The sequence below is a fragment of the Apus apus genome, chromosome 1, assembly GCF_020740795.1.
Source record: "Apus apus isolate bApuApu2 chromosome 1, bApuApu2.pri.cur, whole genome shotgun sequence".
NCBI lineage: Eukaryota > Metazoa > Chordata > Aves > Apodiformes > Apodidae > Apus > Apus apus.
In genome coordinates this window covers 14,739,812-14,754,696 of record NC_067282.1, presented here as the reverse complement: position 1 = coordinate 14,754,696, position 14,885 = coordinate 14,739,812, and the positions used below count along the sequence as shown (strand labels likewise).

General features: G+C 38.5%; 1 protein-coding gene across 1 annotated transcript; it reads left to right on the top strand.

Moving 5' to 3' along the window:
• The first annotated feature begins 345 nt into the window (after positions 1-345).
• DCUN1D5 (defective in cullin neddylation 1 domain containing 5) lies at positions 346-14,255 on the top strand. The gene is made up of 8 exons (XM_051626382.1): positions 346-694; positions 3,455-3,546; positions 6,107-6,177; positions 6,569-6,660; positions 11,942-12,050; positions 12,139-12,243; positions 13,076-13,178; positions 13,918-14,255. The coding sequence occupies exons 1-8, from the start codon at positions 609-611 to the stop codon at positions 13,971-13,973; spliced, it is 714 nt and encodes a 237-aa protein (XP_051482342.1). The 5' UTR covers positions 346-608; the 3' UTR covers positions 13,974-14,255.
• The last annotated feature ends 630 nt before the right edge of the window (positions 14,256-14,885 follow it).

Below are 14,885 nucleotides of genomic sequence, written 5' to 3'. Positions count from 1 at the left end.
CTCCCGGCCCCGCGGCCGCGGGCACCGGTAACGAAGGGCTCCCGGTTCTTCATTGTATTGCACTGTGAACACGGCCTCCATCGGCCCCGCGCGCCCCGCCCCTCCTGCTGACGCGGCCCCTGCCGCCACCACCGCCCCCGGGGCTCCCGCCCCATCGCGGCCCCGGGACGGGACCGGCCCGGCCGCGGCGCCGCTGCCCCCACGTGACCCCCGCGGCTGCCGGGTGGGCGGGGCCTCCCGGCGGGCGGGGCGCGAGCCGGGCTCTGTCCGCTCGGGGGCGGGGCCTCGGGTGCAGCCCCGCCCCGGCAGCTCCGTCACTTCCTGCTCCGCCGTGTCTGTGTCCGGGTCGCTCGCCGTTCCCCGGGCAGCCGTTACCGCCCGGTTCCCTGCCCTGCCGCGACACCCGCCTCTGGCACCGCTGCGGCGGCGGCCGGGAGGGCGGCAGCGCCCGGCGGGGGAGGAGCAGGGTGGGACGGGGTTCCGCTCCTCTCCTCACCGCCGGCCTCGGGGGGCAGGGGGGGTGGCGGCGGCGGCCGGGGGCCCGTGAGCCCGCGGGGCCCCAGCTGCGGGCCCCAGCAGCGGGGCGGCCCCCTCCCCGAGGCGGGACGATGCCGGTGAAGAAGAAGAGAAAGTCCTCGGGATCGGCGGCTGCCGCGGCCGACGACACCGGTCTGAAGAAATGCAAGCTCGGCAGGTACCGTCTCGCAGCAGGTAGCGGCGTGCGGGCCGGGCCGGGGCGCGGCGGCGGCTGTGGCCGGTGTCACGTCCCGGGCGGGCCGGGGCTGGGCCGCCTCTCCGCGGGCGGGGAGCCCTGGCGGCCCCGGCCGTGCGGCAGCTCCGCTCCGCGTGTCTCCGGGCTGCGGCATTCCTTTGTGCGGTAGCCGGGCTGCCTGGGGCTGAGGCTCGCCCCGGGGCCGGTTGAGGCGGTGTGGGGCCGGCCGGCTCCGCGCAGCGCCTCCGTCCTGGGGGTGGGCCGGTGTGTGGCCGCCTGGCACGTCCCGGTGCAGGGCGTGCTCGTACGGGGCTGCAGCCTCTGCGTTTGGCTTGATCACGCTCAGGGGAGAGAGAGGAGGGACCTGCTGCCATTCCCTGCTGGGTTTGCTTTTCACTGTACCCGTCGGGCCTATTCCAGCAGTTATCCCCGTATTCGTTCTGACCTTCTCCGTGGGATAGGCAGCTCTCCTCGTTTTAAGGCTGCTGGTACCGAGTGTCTACGTTAAATCGTCTCTTTTGGGTTTTTTTTGATGGGTTTTTTGTTGTTGTTTTGGTGGGGGGGGGGGGGGGGGGGTGTGTTTTTTTTCTTGCAGTGAAATGGAAGGAGAGGTCTGCACACTCCAAAACAAAATCAGGAAAGGTTTTGCTGGTAAATACAGGAATATGATGCATCTTGTTAATTGATTACAAAACAAAACCAAACAAAAAAACCCCACCAAAACCAAAGCAGTTATGCCATGATACCCAAAAATTACCATTAGAGTGATAACCATGAGCATGGTGTAGCAGGAGCTTCCAGTGTGGCTTCCTTAAAGTAATGTTTGCCTTCATCTACTAGAACTTAAGTGTGTCACTAAACCAGCAGTTATGACAAACATCCTGAGGACACAGAATACAAAGGACATAAGAAATCAGCACTACTGGAATAGCTATTGCAAGAAGCTGTGTGTGTTACATGGCCCATCTCATAGGTTGACCAGTCTTGAGCTTAGAAGTAGCCAGGCTTTTATTTTGTTAAGACAGTTCATTTTGGATAACTGTTCCAAACCTCACTTTTTGGAGTAATTAATGATCTTTTAGTTTCAGTCTAAATTTATTCATAACCAGTTATTGACTGTTCTTGGGCCTGCCTTATCCTTTACATAGTATTCCTCCCTCCTGGTTCTACCTCCTAGTCTATTTGAAGAGAGCACTTGTGTTTTCTCATACTTTATTTTGTTAAACGAGCTGAAGTCTTCTAGTTTTTAACACCAGTTTTCCGTTTCCTGGCTCATCGTAGCTCTTTTCTGCATCTGTTCAGTTTCAATTCATCTTTTTTGAACACTGCTGACCAAAATTGTATTATCTTAATTTCTTTTACTGTAAAAAAAAAAGTATTTTTGGAAGCTCCTTAAGACTCTATAGGAAGCTTGTAGTCATTGGGCAAAAAGTACAATGTAAATGAGAGTTCATACTAGCTGATCACAAAATGTTAGATACAAGAGCATTTTTGACATAACATTCTTATATAATAATATATTGGTAATATACTTTAGTAAAACCAGTGATTGCAAATGGATGTATATTAAACTGAATAAAACCAACAAGCAATAGCATACTGTATGGCTGTTTCTGGTGACTTCTGTTTTTAGAGGCAATTTAATGTTTGTCTGTAGTATGTCTTCAATTTTAGCTTTCAGCACATAAGGCTTCACCTTGGATAGTATTGCTTTCTTTTCCAGTGAAGCTTAAAGCAACACCTAGGAGTTAAAGTTGTTCACCACCTCTCAGAATTGAACTATTTTTTTCCTGCTTGACATTTTAATTTTATGCAGTGTAGGAGCTGTATCATTTTAAATCCTCTCATACAATTAGCTTTCACCTCATTCCTAGAAATAATCTTAGCTTGTCGTAAAAGTCTGTAACTTGTATTTAAACAGAGTGTGCACTAAGAAGCTGCTTCAACTCCCAGCTGACTAAAGACTCTTTCATGTGGTCAGTGTTTTTGCTGGAAGAAATCAGTTATTCTATGTATTCTTTAAAAGAATGATAAATTAGGAAGGTTGACTTCCTAGGCAAATTGGGTTGTATGTCACATAATGAAGACAATGGGGGGAAGTTGTGTGTGCTGAGTAGTTTAAGTTTTACCATGGGTTGTATATTACTATTCCGGTATGTATACCAAATGTCTGTAGAATTTACAGATATTTAGTTATATGTTCAATGTAAACAAATTGACCCAGTTTTCTTCTCAGATTTGGACGCTTAGCTATAAATAGCCTCACTTTTAAATATATCAGACTCTGCAGCTCATGTTGGCCTAAATGGGATCTGTGCATATTCAGCACTCTTGAAGATCATGCTGCTTATTAAAGACCTAACATTAAATGCCTGTATGTCTAAACATAAGTAGATAATAAGGCATTTGAATTACTGAGTAGTGATATTTTGACCATCTGCATGTGGGTATTTTCGTTTAATACCCACCAAATAACAGTATTTTTGCATTTCAGAAAAAGTAATAGTTGCAATAAATTGGGCTATTAAGAGGGTTGTATTTCAAGGTAATGTTATGTTCTAAGAAGTGTTGAAGTAGGATGACAGACATTTAAAAAATTCAACATCATTGTTAATCTATATTGACTTTGTGAAACAGTTTAAATAGCTTGATCTAATAATAAACAATTTGGAATAAATTTTAAATTATTTCCCATTTCTCATTTTAAAAAAATAACACTTTTCATCCTTGTGTTTTTATAAGCTATTGCAGATCACAAGCCTCTGGTAAAGTAATAAGTGGAGAGGAACATTTTTCAAGCAAAAAGTGCCTGGCTTGGTTTTATGAATATGCAGGTAATACACAATTGATTCATATTTTAAACGATAGTTTTGTTTAAAATAAATTAATACCTCAAATATTATTTGCATTTTGGTTTTTTATGCTGGTGTAGACATGAAAAAGTCCATATTTGCTTCCTTATAACATGCACTTGAGTTAGTATAGCTTTTACTATTGCATTTTCAGTATTTGTTATTTTTTACTTTTTCTTTTTTACACTATATGTTATAAATTACCATGGCATTCTCTAAAATTAAATAACTGATGTTGGACAGTACAATGTTGAACCATGATATACTGAATTATTCTACTTCTTGATTTGAAATGGACAAGCAGAAGTCAAGGCACTGACAGATAGTTTAAATAGAAGTTTCCTTATCTAAGTAGATCTTGTTTACAAACAAATTGGAAGGACAATAAAATAGTTTATGATGTAAGCCTCTTAGTTTTCTATTTTACAAAATAAAAGAACAGATGCTTATATTGTTTTTCCTGCCTGAGGATCTGTACCTTTTTTTGATATTCTAAATAACAAATGTTTCATTCAAAAGTGTTAGAAGTGGCCTCTTTCAAATAAATCAGAATTGCTATCCAAGTAATAGTTGCTTTCAGTGAATACACAGTGTATTTTGCAAAATGTATTATATTGTTATTGCTATTTATTTACCAATTGCACAGTTAGAAATTCAAGATCTGTAAACTGTTATTAATTTCTTGTCTTGTCACTACTTGAAGCCCATCATAACTAATTGGCTATTAAACTCATTATGGCAAGTTCTCAATATGAGATGAGCTGATGATTTATCTGCCAGCAATTGGTTTGAGTATATTTACCAGGACTGATGTTTTCCTTGTAGTCTTTCCACAGTAATTAACTACTCTTCATTCCAGTAATATGTTTTCTAATATAGTTTTGAGGCATCCTCTTTTGGAGTAAGGAATCTTTTCTGAGGAAAATGATAATTCTCAGTTAGTTTGTTTCTGATAAGTGTCCCTGCACATGCTTTTAATTTTTTTCAGACCTGTAAATGTTAGGGTTTTTTGTTGGAGAACTGAGCATAAGAGGTTATGTAGTTATACTTTTAGTTAATCAGTAATCAAAATATGCCACATTTCGAGCATAAAATAGAGTTCTGGTGAAATTACTTACCATAGGAGATTAAATGTTTCTGTTAAACAAGAAAACTATACACATACGTATAGATATGAATTGTACATATATTTCTAGGTCAAAAACACTAATTCAGGTTTCTACTCGTCCTTACCAGTGAAACCCAGTGTTTCTCTTTACAACAGACTTGGAGTTTATTTAACACATCGATGTAAGGGCTCCTTAAAACCAAATGTCAGTGTTTCGACTTGCTTCATTAGGCAAAATGTTCTTTGCAACATTTCTCAAGAGGTAAAGGTTCATGATCTTAAATGCCAGCTGCATTTTATTTTCTCATAAAGGTAGCCATTCCCAGTAGTTTTATTGACTATGTTCTTATCTTTCATTGTGCAAGTATCCAAACTCCTAAAAAGAATTCTGCTTACACTAATAGCAATGGATACAGATGAAGTGCAGGCAGGTATCCTCAAGGGGAAAAAAAGAAAACTGTTCTGTATATGTAGAAAATAGCAAAATTTGCTAAAAAAAAAAAATAAAGTTGCTTTTTTTTTTTTTTTTAAGATAAGCCTGTATCTTTTACATGGGTTCATATTCCCTAGAACAAGGTTAACACAGTGATCCAAGACACATCAAAATAACATGTCAAAGAACAGGCTTAGCACAAATAACTGAAATCCAAGACAGATACAGAGAAACAGAGCATTGTAAAGTGTGTTTGTATGTGCTCTTCAAATACTCTATTTTACTACATTTTAGAGGCTTTCTTTGCCTTAAAATGGAAGAGTGACAGCATAACGGTAAACGTTGTGGTGCTAATAGAATCATAAACCTTATTCTGCCTTGTACATGACTAACATGCTTAGCATTTTTCTAATTTATTGTTATCGCTCTCCTTTTCTTGCTCAGCATCATAAAACTAACCTTACATTATTTGAAGATTCGTCCTCTTCTGTGTTTGTGCAAACCCATGTTGTTAGTACCATGGAAAGAGTAATATCTGTAATGGTAGCTCAGAATTTTTTTTTTTGTTGTTGATAAAATAACTCTTTGAGGAACATTATTCATAGAGTAACTTGAGCACTGAGTAGTGTACCCAAGTGATCTTAAAAACAGGTGACTGCTACAGTTATTGGAACTGAGCTGTGTCAGTGGGAAACTCAGTGGAATCTTGAAAACTCACATACACTAACTAAAATAGCTTGTCTGCTGTTGTGGGGAGGCAGTGCAGATGTTTGAAAGTTCTGGTTTAGTTTTGTTTTTAGTTCATAGTGTTACTTCATATGTTTTATACGTCTCCACATGGCAATTGATAGAATGGTTCTAAAATAAAAACTACTTTATAGTGTAATTCAGTGTTCTTAAAGATAGTTTGTTTGCAGTATGGTCTAATGATTTTTGTGTGTAACACTGGTGTGTAGTGAATGTTACTTAGATTTCAGTCTGGTTTCGTTTTGGTTTTGAAGGTCCCGATGAAGTTGTGGGACCCGAAGGAATGGAAAAGTTCTGTGAAGACATCGGTGTAGAGCCTGAAAATGTAGGTTTCTTGCACAATACTAATAACTTTTTAAAGGGGTATTCGATAAGATTAAGTGCTGTGTAAAACTCTTAAACTTCAGTAAGTAGAAAGCTGTTTTATCTTCATGCTTTTAAGAGTTGTTCTAAGATATTTCAGCTGAATAGATCAATTATGTATGACTGGTGTGCACGGTTTTTTGTTTGTTTTATATAGTAATACTTTCTTTTCAGAAATTAAAATTAATTCGGCATGCACATAGCTGTTTTATTAAATGGTAACTTACAAAGTGCAAGCATGTACAACAATTGTAAGAATGTCTGAATGTTTATTTTTCTTCTTGAACTTCTAGAAATCAGCCTTTTCTTACATACTGACTCCTTTTTCTCACCTTGTGTTTACCCCCTCCTAGATTATTATGCTAGTTTTAGCCTGGAAACTAGAGGCTGAAAGCATGGGATTTTTTACCAAGGAAGAATGGTTAAAAGGAATGACCTCATTACAGTAAGAGTGTTTTTACGTGTATAACAGAATGCATTAAGTTTATGTTTGCACCAGTAGCTTAATTAATCTTGCTGTCAGTTTCTTGCACATTGGTAGAAACTTGCTTTTAGGTCTGGTCTCAGCCAGCAGCAACTCAGCTACATTGCTCATCAAGCTCTGAATCTAATGAGTTTGTTCAAACGATAATGTTTTGTCCAACTCTGATAAGTCAGGTTTTGGTGGCTTCTTTTTCTTAGAAAAAGTATGTTAAATATCATTCTAGTTAGCAGACACAAATAAGTATATCTGGAGATACCCATAAGTGTATCTCAGCACTAGTATTCTAGAAAGTTTTTATGGATTTCTGAGCTTTATAGGTGAGGACTGCATTGGTAATAATTTTGGTTATTAGTGTTATGTATTAGATGCAGGTCAGAAGCCATGCTTCATTATTAGGTTAAGCAACAGCTTTTGCAATTTACAAATAAACTTTTCCTTCTGTTTGTTAGAATTTTTGATGAGATAATGCTCTGCCTAAAGAGATCGCTTTGTTCATGAAACTAATCAGCTTTTTGTGAGGCTCAGTTCTGTTGTCGCTTTTTGTTTTTCTTAATGAAACTACTTGTGACTTGCAATGGCACTGCATTCAGTATTAAAAATGTCACGGAGCTCCTGTTGCCGCTACAGCATTGTGGGAAAGAGGGTCTGATTTGACCCTTGAAGCTGGCACAATTGCCTTATCACTTGTGAGCTGGTTTGGGAAACTGCATTGGGCAGATACCTTCTGGTTATTCCAGACTTTGGAGTAAGTGACTCTCACCTGACTCTCTTGTGCAAATCTGGTTGTATTTGACATCAGGCTTCCGATAGACACGTTGATTGTCAGAAGCTCTTAAATTTAGTAAGAGCTGGAATGATTAAATTGCCTGAAATTCAGGACGAAAAATAATAAATTCTAGGTGTGTAACTTGTTAGATGCAGCGAACGGGTATAATTTCATCACTTCTCTGAAGTACTTTATACCCAAATGGAAGCTCTCAAGAGTTAGCCAGTCCAGCAGAATGCTGGCATGAAGATGTTTGAAATTTGGTACCTCTTCAAAGCCAATATTACAGACTTTGTTTCTAATAAACTGCTGTGGTTAGAAGTCTTCTGGTTCTTTTAAGAACAGAACTGGTCATGCTGTAGGCTAAATGCGTTTAAGACAAAAAATATGGTACTGCTGTGTGTTTTTATATAAACATTCTTGTGATTGGAGCACTTGCCAAGCCTAAACCAGTTAACCTGTATGTTTTGCTTCCCCTGAGTGTGCTCTAATAGCAGCAGCCTGTAGACCAAGCAGCTGGGTAAAGCAGTGACCAGTGGCACTTACATAAAGGAATTCAAAATTTCTAGCCTTAATAAGAAGATATAAATCTGTAACCTTGTGCCTTTTGTGCTTACTGGGCAGGGAGGATCATAGCACAGGATTTCATCTGGAATGGGTGTATCTAGTTTCTTTGAAAGGTTTGACAGATGTTCTGAAGGAAAAGGATTTTATGCTCTTAAAGTAATAGATTATTACTACATTCTTGCACAGCATTTTTTAATTCTTTGCATAAAGAAATGACCTTAAAATGCATTAAAACCCCAGAGTGTATTTTACGTAGTTTAAGTCAGAGTTATATTACAGAATCCTTATTTCAGATTGTGTAATGTCAAGGTAGCGTAATTACATGAACAGAGCTGGGTGGAATTTGCCTTCATAGTAAGACACCTGAATGTGTGGTTTAGGTGCAAGAGCCAAATTTCTTAAACTCTTTTTGGAGATCTAGTCATTGCGGTGGAGCCAAGAGAGGAATTCAGGTTGCTCTAAGACCTAGTGACTGGTCACCTGAATTTCTCTTGGGGGTTGGTTCACTAGTCCTGCGAATGGAGACATGTAAAGCTTTGACACCAAAATCAGTCTGCAGCTAGATGCCAACGTTTGGGTGCCTGAATCTTGTGTGTGGTTATGTGATATGTTGACAAAGTTTGTTCTTTAGAAAGGAGGAGAAAAATAAATGTGATAAGGTACACACTGAAAATTAAGGTGTATCAGATATTAAGTAGCAGTATGAGACTTAAACAAGATACAAAAGTCAGGTTTCTAGTATATTGTGTTGGTAGGGTGAATATATATATGCACCTTGTATATATATTTTTGTGTGTATAAATGTATATATATTTGAAATCTGGGCACCTGAATCTAAATTGAACACTTGAAGTACTTTTCATAGCAGAGAGAAGCATGTAGCTCTGCTGGGCAATTTATTTCAGCTATTTTAAACACCTCCTTAGGATGAAATGAATAGTCCTCAGGAAGTGACTGTTTATCTACATTTGCTTTAAAGCCAGCAAAGGGTGAATAACTTGGAGTTGAGCATTTAACTTTACATATCTGTGTTAAAGGAGAAGCATACTCATTTATTTGTCAGTGGTAAGCTTTGCAGACCTGCAAGTTACAAAAGTTACAAAATGGTGAAGGAAAAAGGATGGCAATTTATTATTTTATTAAACTTCACAGAAGTAGTTCTTTGAACTAGGTACATTTAAATAATTTCTCATGTAAGGAAGTGAGCCGTAAGCAGCTGTTTTGTCTGAGTACTTCCCTCTGGCTATTTTTTTAAACCTTAGAATTTGAGCCAATTCTACATTAAACTTTTCTACATTAAGCTTCTGAAAAATGAGTAGCTGGGTAAAGGGGAAAGAGCCAAATTAGATTGCTACTGAGGGAAGGATAAGGTCATGATCTTACATTTTTAGATACAAGAGAAGGCATGTGAGAGAGAACAGAGGCAGGAAAAAAAGGTTTAATTTCTTTCTGTTTGCAGAATTATTAGTGAAAACAACTTACTTGCATTGGTTTTAATGATAGCCTAATATCAGCTGCTTTTCTGTTGAGCATTTTGCTCATTATTGCCTTTTTTTCTGTTAATGTTTGTGAGGCTAACAAAGCATAGTGTAAATAACTTTTTGATTCCAGTATAACATTCAGTGTGTAGTGGAATCTAGATAATTTCTGGGCATGGAAAAGATGTCTCTTTGTCCTCTTAAGCCATTGTTTTCTTGGACCTCTGTATGCTCCAGTTATAACATGGAACCTACATTTCTGAAGATCCCATCTCAGTGCTTGAAGGCAGTGGATGGGCTAGATGAATATAATTTCCTTTTGTGGAGGGCTGGATGATGGCAGGGGAACTTTTTTGTAGATAAGACCTTCTAACTACTTTATATACTACCATTAAATGCTTTTGGTTTAATGTTTGTATACATCTTAGTAACTTTTCTTTTACTGAAAAGACAAGCATGTGTTAATAATAATGAAATATGAAACACTGGAATATCTGAGTAGGAGTTACTGAATCATCAGGCTGTCCATGTTAGCTATGACTCAAATGAGCTTTCTATCTCAACAGAAATCGAAACAGGACTGCTTTGTGGTGCTAATTTAAGTTTTGATATAAATATTATGTAGGGATGTGAAGAAAATGTAGTAAGCTAATATCTAGTTTTGTTGATCCTTGAGATAACATTATTTAATTCTATCTTTCAATAAGGGTAGTTCAAGAAACCACATCTTTTTCTAGTCTCTGTACAGTAGTTTGGTGTTAACTCACTTGTGCTCATTAGAAGGTTGTTCTGACTTTAAAAACACTAAGGAAGATTATCCTTAGTATGGGTAACCTCAGCCATCTTGTCTCTGGTGCAGCCACACAGCAGCTATATATCCACAGAAGAGGTGTTTGACAGCTTCTTACCACATAGTGTGAAGAAAATCAGTGGCCAGATGTGGAAATGCCTTAAATGGCTGTAATAGAGATTGTCCCTGAGTCGGGCTTCAGAGGGTAGTTCCTGTCAGTGTGATCTGTTTGACTGTTTGAACAATTCTAACAAATATTTTGAAAGAAATTTGGAAGACTGATTGGATAGCTAAAGGCAAATAAATTAATTTTGTCTGTAGTTAAATTAACCAAAGCTTTATTAACAAGTTTTATTTTCAAATTAATGCATGGTTTATTGCAAAATGTATTAGTTCTTGTCACCTGAATATGCAGCCTAATAAGTTAGTAATTTTATTTATTTAGCACTGATCTTGACTGGGACTCAGTGCTGCTTTCAGTAGATGCTACTACAGACAAGAAATAAATAAAGGCTCCATCAGCTGGAGTGGCTGTTTCTCTTACCACAGCTGTTTGGAGAGGGGCAGACAGACATGCACACACGGGCTGGCAGACCTGAGGAGCAGGAGGTATTGGCTGTAGACTGCTGTGACAAGTCCATAAGGACCTGTTAAAGATGCAGGTGTATCCTCTGAGAGGCAGGCTGTGAGAAGGGGGACACATAACCAAAGGAAGTATTTATGTAAATCTGCATTTCTGGAAGTATTGCTTCTATCACATAGGATACAGGGCAAGGTTGAATTATTTTTTTTTTTTATCATGGGAGCTATTATTTATAAGAGTATATAAGCTATTTATAAGAATAAAATGTGATATGACAAGTCTCTTTGAGTTTTTCCTGGAGGAAAAATGTGTAAATTACATTTTCCTCTATTGGCAAATCTAATTTGTTTTCTATTTGAAAGCAAAGGTCCTTGCTAAGTAGGATACATGGAGGTTATCTTTTCTGCCAAAGTGTTATTTTTGCCAAAGGGATATCCTGTCAACTAGCAGACCTGTATATTCTCATACAACCTGTGAGTTTACAGTTGAGTAGCTACTGACTGATCCAGGTGGCAGGCTTATCAGAGCCTGCATTTATCCATCAAAACACAAGCAGACTTGTATATTTTGCAAAGTGCCTGCTCAATCCCACCACTTGTAAATAAGTAGTCTTGAAGCATGTGTTTAGGGTTTTTTTTTCCAAAATGGTATGGCATAAAGCCCTTATTTACAGCTGAATTTTACCACATTAATGCATACATAATACTGTTTTCTCTAAAGTTTTTTAGTGGTTGAAAGATAAGATAGTGCTGGGTATGAATATAAATTGCAGAGTATGGCATAAAAAGACTATTTGATAAGTGAAGCAGAGACTTTGTATTACATTACTGATACATTTTAAAAAAACTTGCTTGCAGAAGCCAGGCATTCATCATTTTGGGAAACTGCAAATGTTGAGCATATTCAGTGTTCTTCAAGTCACTTTCGCAGTATTACTCCTTGTATGTCTGATGATTGTATTTTGGTCAATCTTATTTTTTATCTTTGCTGGCATTTTTTTCATAAGCCAAATATTTTGTTTTGATATTCCAATGTAATTTGTTTTTCTTTATTTTAAGGTGTGACTGTACAGAGAAATTACAGAGTAAATTTGACTTCTTGCGGTCACAACTGAATGACATTTCATCCTTTAAGAATATCTACAGATATGCCTTTGATTTTGCAAGGGTAAGAATTTTGGAATGTTAGAGGAGTTCATATTTTAACCATTCAATGAGTTGTACTTGAGTGGATTTTTTGCTTTCTTATACCTTAGGATAAAGACCAACGAAGTCTTGATATTGATACTGCAAAATCCATGTTGGCTCTTCTGCTTGGAAGAACTTGGCCACTGTTTTCAGTATTTTATCAATACCTGGAGGTACATGTTTCCTTGACTTTCTGAGTGATGGTATAGTACTTGGGCTGTTAAAAGATTTAGGGTTTGTGTTGTTTTGCTCAAGAAGTGTATCCCTATTGCTCCTGTTCCCTTGCTTAATGTGCTTATGAAACAGTGATGTTCTTGCATGCAGCACAGATCCTTTTCTCCCTCCCTGTGCCCCACACCCCATTCTTTTATCAAAGACAACTAGAATTCCATTTAATTAGACTATAAAGGTAAATTGTAAATGAAATAATGGAGCCCCAGTAGTTTCTTCATGCTGAATTTCATGTTTGCTTTGTGTAGATACAGTATGTAGGTACTTTGAGCTCTCACTGTCTCTGGAAGATTTTGGTCAGCTCAGCTGCAAGTGACTTAGTAAAGTGAATGTGTGTAGGCTGTGGAGCATGTTGGGCCTGAAACTATTCCATGGATTCACATTAGTACTGTCGTTGCAAATGGATGTCCTTATTGTATTGTGATCTGGAGAAAAGAACATTTCTGTAAGCATACTTACTCTTTGGAAATATATCTGAGCTAGATATGCCTCACTTCAGGGCAAGATGAAAATTCACCAGATTTTGAAGCTTAAGAGTGGTGACTTCCTGATTCCCTGGTATTTTGGCTTTGATCTTTCAGTAAGCCGTTTACTATGAAATATGCACACGTGCAGTATTTTTAAAAATGGAAAACAAAGGAAAGAGTAGCCATTGTTACACATTTAATTGTTTTTTGGGAACTGATTGAAGATAAAATGAGATGAATGGTAAATGAGATGCAGTATTACAAAATGCCACTTGACATTTTAGTGTTCTGAAATTATTTTCCCTAGCAATCGAAGTACAGAGTTATGAACAAGGATCAGTGGTACAACGTGCTAGAGTTCAGTAGAACTGTCCATGCAGATCTTAGCAACTATGATGAAGATGGTGCATGTAAGTATTGATAACACTTTTTGCTTATTTAACCCTTACTTCAGTATTTTCAATTTGCATTAAAAAAATTCTATAACAGAAACAATACCGTAAGGTAGAAAATACTTCTTCTGCAACCATGCGTGGAAAAAGTGTCCTGGTCGCCATCCATCTTCAAACTGCAGATACTAATAGTAGTAGTGAGTCAGGAGTATCATGGTGTACTTGAGCCAACTTACATTCAATTTGGCTGCTTGCTACATTAAACTGGACTTGCAAATAGAATTATAAACAACAAACTCTCATTTAGTACTAATACAGAATAAGCTCTAGTAAGCTAACTGTAAAGTAGCCTAGCTCCTGGTGCTTGGGGCTGAGGTCTACACCTGCCTGATCATAATATGACTGAATTGCATTAGGCATATGATTTTGGCCCCTTTTCTAATTATGTGCAATTTTTAAAGCTGTAGGAAGAATGAATTAATTGTACTTATTTACAGTATAACCTTATTTCTATGCTATCTGTTCACCTGTCAGATGTCAGAAACACTTTTATCCATAGTTCTGTGTGGTGTTACTTGTGCATTTTGACACTCTTGGATTGAAATGTGTGTAGTAATCTTTGAGTCTTAGTAAGTATTTTACCGAAGGATTGACATGGATGTTACCTAGACCAATAGTTATAAGTTTCATACTTTTTTTAAGAGATTATATCTGAAGACATTGGCAAATATAACTCCCAGGTTTCATCCATTTGCAGGGCCTGTACTTCTGGATGAATTTGTTGAATGGCAAAAAGTTCGTCAAGCATCATAGCAAGAATTCAAAAGAAAATGCAGTTTTCTGGTGCCCACCTGTACACAAACTAATGAGAAAAACAAAATAATTGCATTTTCATTCTGAAGAAAGACTGTACAGTAATTTTTTTCCTTTTTAAGGAAACTTTCTTGCTACATGTGATATGGGCATTGAACCACACCTCTTCTGAGACTGAAAGTTGGAGTTCTTGTTTTGAGTCCTATGTTTATAGCATTTATTTCAGAACAATAAAGATTCAGATTTGTGACAAAGGCCTAAAGCTGAAGAATGTCCCTTGAATGTGAGTGTGGTGTCTATTTTTAAAACCAAATCTTTAGGATTATCTTCCTCAGAAGTGCCCTTTGCTATGAATTTTTGAAGACCTTAAAAATGCTTAACTGGCACTGTTTGCTGATGGTATGATTGTCTTGTGTGACAAACATCAGAAAGAATTACTGGGTTTTGGAACCCTGGGTGGGAGTGTGTTAATTTGCTTACTAATTATTGGTCATGGTTTGTGCCACAGTTTTCAGCTCCTTGTGGAGATAAAGGCCTTAAACTCTTTTGTTTAGTACCCACCCAGTGGCATGGCATTTAATGGCAGGCCCTTTTAAAGCAGAAACATGTAGGGCATATGGCTCTATAGCAGGATGGCTACTTGCCTGTACTTCAGATGGTGAACACAGACACACTTTGGTACAGTAAGGCAGCTTCAAATTTTTACTACAATTTAGACTTTGGATTGCTTTGTATAATAAGTGCAATTTATTTTTTAAAAGGGAAAGCTGGAAAGACTTGGTTTCAAGGTTTCTTTCTTACGTGTTTTAGACTGGAAGCATTCACAACATGACACTTTTTTGATCTCCCTGGATGCTTCTCATAACATGTAAGTCAAGAAAAATTACCTACCTTTGACCTGTATATAACAGG